Source organism: Berghia stephanieae, chromosome 7 (genome assembly GCF_034508935.2).
Source record: "Berghia stephanieae isolate SIO BIC M18660-M18661 chromosome 7, UCSD_Bste_1.3, whole genome shotgun sequence".
NCBI lineage: Eukaryota > Metazoa > Mollusca > Gastropoda > Nudibranchia > Aeolidiidae > Berghia > Berghia stephanieae.
Window position 1 is genome coordinate 37,328,110 of NC_088366.1, and position 10,798 is coordinate 37,338,907.

Sequence of the window (10,798 nt, forward strand, 5' to 3'; positions counted from 1 at the left end):
CCCTAGGACTATAGATGTCGCTGGCCATTCCTCATTCATTGCAATTGTTGCTGCTCAAGCATACGCATCACTCGCACTCGTTGGAATCGTATTATTTTTACTATTTTAGTACTCGTATCAAGAGAAATCCTGAGGAAACAATGGCTACCAAAGAAAAGAGGAAATGTTTCTCACTCGAATTGAAAGCTGAAATAATCAACGAAGTAGACAAGAAAAGGAAGACGAAATCGCAAATTTGCAGGGATTATGAGATCGTCACAAAGTCAAAGAAACAGTCAAGCATCAAGGCTTTCTTCAAGCCTGTTTAGAAAGACAACCATCAGGTGTGATTCCCCCAAGCCCATGAGACGTTCTGGGGGAGGAAGGGGCACACTTTACAGTACAGTCCTTCCTGCCTAAACCTCAGACCCCCCCAAAAAAACAAAAACAAAAAAATAAAATAAAGACACACAAAAACAAAAAAAAACAAACAAAAAAAAACAAAAACAAAAAGTGAACCAAAGATAGTCCATTTCAAGGCTCATGGGTCACGTTAGTTTTATTGACATTCAAGGGAGGTAATCGTGTATATTTTTGGGACATTTTCCCCCGCTTTCCTATAGCGGGAACTTGCCTACAGCGGGATTTTTCTGCTGGGACCAAAAGTCCCGCTATAGGCATGCTCTACTGTATTTTTACCAACTATAAATAATGTATTCATTCATCGATCAACATACCTTTAGTGTAAACATTTTAAAGTTTGAGTCATAATTTATTGCAAACGTTGATAAGATCAAAAGAATTCGGAATTGTGAGAAAAATGTTTGGTCAGTCACTCAAAATTTGTCACATCACTCTACCACATTTCGTAACTTTGGAGGAATTTTCAATATTCCGTTCGCACAGGACTTGGAATGGACTATAATAGCACAGCTGCATCCACCAACACATCATCATGTTTATCATCATCATCATCATCATCATCATCATCACTACCACAACTAGTGTCACCCCCACCACATCATCATCACTGCCACCACTACTACAACCACCACCACCACCACACCATCATCATCTTCACTACCACCACTAACGGCCATCCCCTTCTTCATTATCAGAACTCATCCACCACATCAGCTATTCACCTTATTATTTATATTATATCTGAAATCCTTTTAAAAATTTGATAGTGTTGCATCGTTTTGTGGAGTTTGTGGCCAGGATATGGGTCTGAAAAGGTAGAATTTTGTTCTGCTGAAGTTTTGGGAGCCGTGTTATGAAATATTTACTTTTTTGTTTGCCAATAAAATCTATTTGTTTTCTTCAGAATGAAAGAGATTATATAGTGGACTCTATTTCTGATCTGACCACAACAGGAAAGAACAAAAATGAGGCTCTTTTGCTAACAGGCAGTTATTCGTAAGTGATCTCGATGTGTCTTTATATGTGTGAAATGAGGAATGCGTTTGAATGTTTAAAAAATTACCCCAGACAAGCCAACTCAACTCTCCTGAATTTATTGCGAAATTCCTCTTATATTCTTATTTTTAATTCCTGAAATTTACAGTTCATTTCCCCATTTTAAAAAAATAATTTTTTTGGTCCTTTTATTTTTTTTCCCCTTGATATTCAATGAGGATGCTAATGATAATAATAATAATAATAATAATAATAATAATAATAATAATAATAATAATAATAATAATAATAATAATGATAATAATAATAAAGATAATAATAATAATAACCATCATCATCATCATTGTCACATTATCAACCACACTTCAGACTTGCTCAAGTAATCTCCCTAATTTTTTTCAAGCAAGCAAGTCTTATGCTTCTTGAGAATATTGTCATGATATGTAAATTACTACACATCTTGGAAGTTTTGTTTTACTTTGCAACTTTCAATCACATCAGGAGAGAGTGCCAATTTTTGTATGATGTTACAGGGGAAAAAAATCAATTTTGATATTTTACAGATAATAAAATAAAGGAAAGTGCTGAGATTTAGCTCCAACAACAGAGCAGGGATGTCTGTTGTAAAGTTGTGTCTTGGTAGAATAGTTTGTGATTGTGAACTGCTCAAACACCTTTGAATACTCTGGGTGGCACCTGTTAGCTGTTACCTATCCACTTCGTGCCAGCTGGCACATAAGGCCTCTATTTGTAGTCTCGCTCCACTATTCCCTGTTTAAGGCTGCAGTTCTTGTTAACCATTCAACAGCATTCTCTACAATCCGTTTCCATGAGATTTTTAATTTGTCTCTCTTTCTCTTTCCCTTAGGAGCCCATGTTATTGCTGTCACACAGTATTTGTCCAGTTCTTTCCTCAAGATGTGTCCTATGAACTTCCATCTCTTTTTCATCATATCTCTGCTAACTTTACACATACCAGCTCTTTCTAGGACATTTTCGTTGGTGATGTGGTCTCACTACATCTTCAATACATGCCTCAGGCATCAGGATTGGTACGAATCTAGTTTGTTATCACCTTTTGTAGTTTTCCAGGTTTCTGATCCAAAACTCAATAGAGGTGTTATTGATGTCCTGGATAGGTCCGATTTAGTTTTATGTTAGATAAAGCAATGATCATGTGTCCGTGTTGGGGAAGTGGTATGGGTTTAAGAACTGGAAGGTCATGTATCTTAAGTGATTTTTTATTACTTTAAGACATACAAACATACAGTTTTAATTTTTTTTTTTCACAATCCAGAGGCTCTTTATCCTTGCTGTGGCATTCTGGAGACAGTGACAATACAGTAGTCTCTACATTTTCAGGTGGACACACAGAGACTGTAAGGTGTCTCCATTGGGATCCGCAGGTAAATCAGATCATTTTGTTCGAATTTTAGTGTTTTTGAGAGTTCTGTTTAGAGTATTTTACAGTCTATAAAGAAGAATGTGAGTAAGGTAAACGTGGGTTGACTACCACAACCAATACTACTACAACAGCTACCACTACTACAACTACTACTGCAATTACTAATACTACTACTACTACTACTACTACTACCACTACTACTAATATTACGACTACCACAACTTCTACCCAATACTACCACCACTTCATTAACACCAATAAAACTACCAATACTTCTTTGACTACTTTTTATATTACACATTGCATATTGCGTATCATTCCAAGAGACATCATTTTAGAAAGAAAAAGTATTTCTAGATATTATATTTACTCCCTCCCTCCACTTTCGTCTCATAATCACACACACACCCACACTCACACACACACAAGCACATAATAACTCGTGAAAAAATTAAGTTATTGAAAATGGGCTTTTATAAAAACCTGTCTCTACAAAATTTCTGAGTTTTATAAACTTTCCCAAGGCGTTTAAAAATGTTACTTGAGCTTTCTTCTTTGAAAACAAATTCAATGACAGCTTCCTGTCACTGACAGACATTCGTGTGTGTGTGTGTGGGGGGGGGGGGAGCAGCCATTTTGAATTGCCATAACTGTGACAGAATTAAAATTTTCAATGTTTGGTTTAAAGAGTACATGTGTAAGTTAAATTGGGCCAAAGATGATGTCATAGGAAAAAGAAATGAACTCAGTTGGACATTTGTCCCATTGTTTTTTGACCTACCCTCCTACCACCATTACTGACTTTTTAAAAACAAATAATCAAGACTCGGGTGCAAAATCTTTATGAAAAAGACGTCCAGCTAGGATTGTTTTTGATCGGGTTTGGAATAAAGTTCTTCTGCAATTTCTACAATAGTATGCATAAATTAGTGCATTTCAACCCCATTCTCCCCATTCGCGATCGCTGACCGTCGGACCTGGCAAGCAAACGATAGATGGCATGATGCTTGCTTTGTATTGTTTACAAAGTCTATTGGCGTAGTGATATGAATGGTCAACATTTTTTTAATGAATAGAAAAACAAATGAGCTTTCGAGCCATTCTATTATTTTCTGTTATTTTCTCGAATTCTGTCATAAATCGACTTATATTTCTTAAGCTTCAAATTTTATGACTTTAAACAAGTCCAATCGAACGTAAATTTTATAGATTATATTCATGTCACATACAGTGATGCTTACAAAAGTTAGCCAAATGCCTTGTGTTAGAAACAGTATAGCCAAATTATTCCCATTCACTGTAAGATCCGGGTTTCATAAATTCTGTTATCTAGATAATAGACTCTTAACAAAATCGGGCCGATCGAGGCGCCAATCGACGAACCGGAACGGATCTAGCCTTCTCACGTGACCATGAACGAGATCTGGATAGTGAAAGCTCTCAAGCGATATGCAGCATCGGATCTAAGGTCACGTGATAGAGGATATTTTGGGTTGCTGACAGCGACATCTAAATAGACGATGATTGCTGGCCAATGAATCTTGTCTACCAGTCTGAGTTGTGGGGTTCGAGGAAAGGAGGAGGGGTTATGAGTTGGAGTAGTGTATCTACTATTTATGTAGCAAAAGTAGTAGTAGTTGTTGTAGTAGTAGTAGTGGTAGTGATAGTGGTAGTTGCCGTAGTAGTAGTAGTAGTCTATAAACTCTCTCTCTCTCCCTCCCTCCCTCCATCTCTCTCTCTCTCTCTCTCTCTCTCTCTCTCTCTCTCTCTCTCTCTCTCTCTCTCTCCCTCATCTTCTTCTTCTTCTTCTTCTTCTTCTTCCCACTCCCTCTCTATATAATAATAAACGGTTGCGAGAAAATACACAACAAAAAAGTTTTCTTTTTGTTATGGATGGTCATAATTTGACAACAGAATTAAATGTATTTTATTTCTTTAGATCATCTAAAACTGTGAATTTTGGTAAATATTTACAATATGTTGTACTTCAAATCATGGGAATTCAATTTGCTTTGAATATCTACTCGTAATGATAAAAATCAGCATTTTTAATGCTCCTATATTCCTACGGAAGCATTCAGTTGAACTTCAAAAAACCAAAAGTCTGCTGTTGTCTTCAGCTGACAAGAAAGAATGGAAACTACCTCAGGCCTCACCCTACCATGTGTTAGGGGAGGGGCAAGGTCAGTGTCATTCAATAGTAGATAATTGTGCATGTGGAGCTCTGCTCTAGATACGGAGAGAAAATTATAAATTGATTACGGGGGAAGGTGGGGGGGAGGGGGGGTTTGACCCACAAACGACCGAGGTGTTGGGCTTCGGGGAGACCATGATATGACATCAAAGACAAAAGGCCGCTGGTACTTGGATGGTGGAAATCACAGACTACTCCTGTGTTTTCTATGGTGAAAATGGTTGGGGGTAGGGGGTGTGAGGGTAGTGACTATCAGCATGGGATGTATTCAAAGGAGAGGTGATTTCCCCCCACCTGTCATTGGACAGAACTTTCATTGCGTTATATCATATAAGCTCCGCCTCCTCTTTCTATTCCGGCGTGACGAGATTAGACGAGAGGACGTGAGAAAAAATTAATCGCGTGTTCGTTCAGTCGATCATTCGGTGAGCTTCGGCGTCCAACTATAACTTGGTAATCCCAATTCTTTACACACATCACATCATTGAAAAGAAGATGCAATTAAAAATAAAAAAAGAGAAAAAGAAAAAAACAATTTTTGAATTGAAAAACAAATAAACTAAAACCAAAACAAAGATGGCCAAATTTTGTCACAATATCAGCACCCCTAGAATCCAATCATATTAGAGCAAACGTTCTTTAATGATAATAATATATACTTTATTCATAAAAAAAAATGGAAATTCGTTCACAGACGTGGCATGCATAAAAATGTATAAACACAAAGTTGAGAATCTATGGCGACAATGTATACATATATATATGCAAATTTACAAAAATATAAAAATATACAACCAAGAACCAATAGCAACACCTTATATATTAATTTAATAAATTAATAATATTAATTAACAATAATAAAAAAAATGTTAATATTTTTAAAAGACACCAACCCCCCCCCCCCCCCCCAAAAAAAACAGCTAATAATTCTGCATAAACCAATATTAAAATCTTACAGCTGATTCAGTACCAGTAAAAAAAAAGAAATGGTTGAAGTCAAAATATTTAGACGAAAAAGAGCACAGAACCAACACTCGCTACTGACCAATGCCTACCCCGCAAGTACTGACCAATAGCCACTTCGTTTTTTTAAAAACCTGTGTTCACATGAACAGTTAAACAAATTTGTTAGGTTTTTGTTCATACTGAACTTGAAAAACTCTGCTTATTTTTAAGAGGAAAACAGGAAATTATCCCTTTGTTTAAATGTAGAGCTACATCATATCTATTCTTAAGCATTTTAAAGTAATGTTGTTCTTGAATCTAAAACAGATTGGAACATTAAACTTCTCGATTGAAAAATCATTAAAAACCATTTTCATTATGCTGCTAGTAAAAGCTTGTTTTAACAGAAACATCAATATGTTAAAAATTTCATGAACTTTTTGACACATTTTATTTTGTATAATTATTGCCTCATTAAGGCACTTGTATAATCCATTTTCATTAATATGTTACTGGTAATTTATCCAGTCTTTGTTTATTAATTTCATTTTCCTGGTATATTTTAATTCTTGACTTCTTATTTATTTTATCCCTTGCATCACTTGAAGCAAATTATCTCCTTTCCTTTTCCAATCAATTTTATTTTTGGAAACAATTGAAACATTAGCAGGTAGTCAACCCTTTCTGTTAGAAAAATCTCTTGTCATTCATAAATCATATTGGTTTTGTTTATGTTTTTCAGACAAAGACGCTGTTAACAGGTGGTGAAGATTCCTGCCTATGCTTGTGGTCGGCTGTTGATGAACACATGCCAAAAGAAATTGTAAGCTTATTTAAAAAGATAATTCAATGTTTATCCTTGTTTATATGCCTAAGTACAGCATAGATTTCTCAAACAAGTCGAAACCAGGCCAATTTGTTCACAACTTCCATGTTGAGTATTTTATAAAGAATCTGAAAAAAAAAATGGAGGTAAACATGGGTGGTTTCTGTAAGGTCACATTATGATGATTCCCCCCTCCCCCCTCCTTTTTTCTGAGTTGCATCTTAAAAACTGAGTGAAAGAAGATTTTGTTGAAAAAGGATGAAAGCTGAGTGGACATGTACTCGTGGATTGTGAAGGACTGCCCACCCCTCCATAGAAAAATTTGAGCTTTTCCCTGCCGCTTACACCAACCCTTTATATTTATATTTATATTCTACTGCGAGCGATCATTTGTGTAAGGCTATTTGTGTATGATATTATCAATCATATCTCCAATGTTGCATACCTTATCAGAGGATTGAATCATTTCTTGTTTACATTTTGATCATGAATTCATTTAAATGCTTAATAATTCTTTTTGGACCAATCTCTCATAAGTCATCATTTCTGTTTTATCTTTATTCAATGTGAGATTTATCCAACCTTTTCAAATCTGTAACACAGTCTCTGTACTTGGCTGATCAACAATGGGGCAATTGGTACATTGGTTTACACAAGGAATTGGCTGCATAAAAATGATAATAATAATAATAAATAAAAATATATATTTATATAGCGCTTATTCCGAAGCTCCGAAACGCTTCACATTGACCATCTGTAAACATCTGTAACATTACACACTGCAAATTCGGACATACGAACAAAAGCTCACACGCATCCAATTACACACACACACACACACACACACACACACATCCATACACACACTGTAAACAAATATTTTACTCACATACACACACGTATATATATATATATATATATATATATATATATATATATATATATATATATAATATATATATATGTGTGTATATAAACGTGTGTGTATGTGAGTAAAATATTTGTGTACAGTGTGTGTATGGATGTGTGTGTGTGTGTGTGTGTGTGTGTAATTGGATGCGTGTGAGCTTTTGTTCGTATGTCCGAATTTGCAGTGTGTAATGTTACAGATGTTTACAGATGGTCAATGTGAAGCGTTTCGGAGCTTCGGAATAAGCGCTATATAAATATATATTTATTATTTATTATTATTATTATCATTTTTATGCAGCCAATTCCTTGTGTTATATATATATATATATATATATATATATATATATATATACGTGTGTGTATGTGAGTAAAATATTTGTGTACAAATACAGATACGCACAATCATACACACACAAACACATCGTATACACTTACACATCGTATACACTTACACTTAATATACATACATGCATATAACATATATACACACATACACACACACACACAATTAACTAAATGTATACATGAGTGCGTGCACACACACCCACATACATACATACACACACACGCATGTACGCACACACGTATGCACTTTGCAATAATTCCTGGCATAATCTAATTTAAATACTTCCCAGTTTATTTTTGAATTTATCAATGCTGCTTTCAAGTCTGACTGACAGTGGGAGTGAATTCCAAGTGATGGGACCTATGATTACATTTTTTTGTTTTCAAATATTTCTGAAAGGGATTTGTTTGCACATGTTGGAAATGGCCTGACTAAGCACAGATCCCTTGTGGCACACTGTTTTGCGAACAGTAATTCTGTTAAAAAACGAATTCTTGTATGAAAAAATTCTATGATTTTGTTCAAGTTTTTAAAAGTAGAATTACAACGTATTTGCAAATGATCAAAGACACCTAAGTTTGTTTCGTGCACTCAATTTTGTCACCACTTAAGCGCATAGAGCACGTCATTGTTATGATTATGCGCCATAGAAATGCTATTTATTATTATTATTATTATTATTCGAGCCTTTGGTGGAAAAAAAACTTTTCAGCTTATTACATACTTATTCTGCACAAATCCTGTTTTGTTAAATATCTTGTTTTGCCTTATTCATTTTTACTTTTCTTGTTATTTTCAGTTAGTTTTTACCAAGATATGCATGACATTTCACCTTAAATCTGGTATTTTATAATAGGGAAATTTTTTAAAAAATTAATCTAGTGTTAAAACGATCGTATTTACGAAATTTGAGGGTTTGTTTCGGGTTGGGTTTTTTTTCTGCAATTCAAGAACCTGCCTTCTGTCTTGTCAATAAAGGCTCAAATAACGACGTTTTGCATTTTCATTCACAGCCATATAATACCAGATTTAGGTTGAGGGTCAAAAGTCATGTTGTCCAGTTTGATTGACTAATTTTTTAAATCCTTTTTTTTCCAGGGAAAAATGAAAATTAAAGGAACCTTTGGATCAAGTAAAAAGAAGCCATATGATAAAAGATTGTCTTGGTGATAAAAAGCATTAGTTTCATTTTCTGTGAAAATTATTTTTTAAAAAGAATACGTGTAATAGCCTTCTAAATGCAAAAAATAGAGACTTTTGCAGGACAATAATACACTCCTTGTTGAGGTGTATTTGCAACCTATGGGATTTGCATGTCAAGACTGGAAAATGTTGAAAAAAAAATATTTGTATCCCATATGTATTAGAATCTGACATGATTTGAGTGGCTCTTATTGGACTGATTGTGTGAATTTACTTTTAGGCATAGTATATTATTGAAGACTGTATTATTTTGTTAAAGTGACGGCTCATTCACTCACCCCCCCCCCCCCCCAACAACAAAGCCTCAGGAGAAAACAATATATGTGCTGAACTAGTAAAATATGGACCACTGTCACTCAAAGAACACATTGCCGACATATTTAATTTTACATTTGGAGAACACAAGCCCCTCAACATAGACACAAGGTCATTAATTTCTATACAGAAACCTGGAAAGACCAAAGGACCTCCAAAGAACCTAAGACCAATAACCCTACTGATCACCATTCGAAAAACATTCTCCATAATAACTCTTAACTCTTTAAGATTCAACCCGACAAAAACCGACAACGGCATAATATTCAAGGGCGGGGTAGCCAAAACTGGCCTCAGTAAGTAAAATCCAATCGTTGTGAAGGAAATGACAGGCCCTGTCACTGTCGCAGGATGTTTTCAGCTTTGATTTTTATAGATTTGCCGACAGAAAATAAAATATGTTGTAAAAATTGCGATTTAAATCCTATTTTATTTGCGGGTGAAAAATATTGACATTGCACTTTGTTTGGAAAAAATCGGGGGAGAATTACGTCTTTGGTGATGAAAAATGTTTTTGATAACAATTTTTGTAAATTAAAAAAAATATTATAAATAATTTATAACTCCCTTATTTGTGGGGCGATTTTGTCATTTGTGGTATCAATTTTATTGTAATAAAGAGATAGGAACTTCAGAGTTATTTTTTCTGATGCGAAATTATTACTTTGTAATTTTAGCACTAACAAAAATAGTTGGTAAATAAATTTGTTACACCTCTTTGATATACCGCCACCGTCCATTCGTTTAGAATTGTGAGTCACAGGCTATCTATCCAGATGGCCGAAGCGACGCTTCACGCCGTCCATGTATTACGCTATTGTTATGCATGGAATATAACACCTTTTTGAGTAGGCCTAAAAGCTAAAATCTTAAAGTAAAAAATATAATTCTGAGGAATTTGAAAGTCACATTGTTGAAATCAGCTTGAAAAAAGAACATTGGTCCTTATTTCAGAAAAATCGGTTGAAAACCAACTGTTTTACGAATAAATTTAATTTTTAAAATTGCTTTTGTTTATTTTAGCTTTTTTAAGCAACTTTTTTATTTATCGGCCGATTTTCTTGATTTTTATATCATTGTTTATATCTCAATGAGACGAGATCAGTGATATACTTTGTTTGTTTCAAATGTAACTAGAACATAATTTGGCTTTTTTACCTATCAACCATGCCTGGATAATTTATTCAACAAAGTGGTGATTGTGATGCAACTATGCGATAAGCGTCTTCCACTGTTTCAGCGATGACTCGATGT

The 10,798-nt window shown here is 34.7% G+C and overlaps 1 protein-coding gene across 8 annotated transcripts in view; it reads left to right on the forward strand.

The window, feature by feature from the left end:
- LOC144977181 (WD repeat-containing protein 89-like) overlaps positions 1–10,548 on the forward strand; it is a 52,624-nt gene extending 42,076 nt beyond the window's left edge. For all 8 annotated transcript variants that reach the window (XM_078922101.1, XM_078922107.1, XM_078922102.1 and 5 more), the window contains 4 exons: positions 1,307–1,398; positions 2,696–2,804; positions 6,685–6,765; positions 9,125–10,548. In XM_078922101.1, the coding sequence (XP_078778227.1) occupies positions 1,307–1,398; positions 2,696–2,804; positions 6,685–6,765; positions 9,125–9,196 (354 nt within the window). In that variant the 3' untranslated portion in view covers positions 9,197–10,548. The remainder of the gene's footprint in view (positions 1–1,306; positions 1,399–2,695; positions 2,805–6,684; positions 6,766–9,124) is intronic.
- The last annotated feature ends 250 nt before the right edge of the window (positions 10,549–10,798 follow it).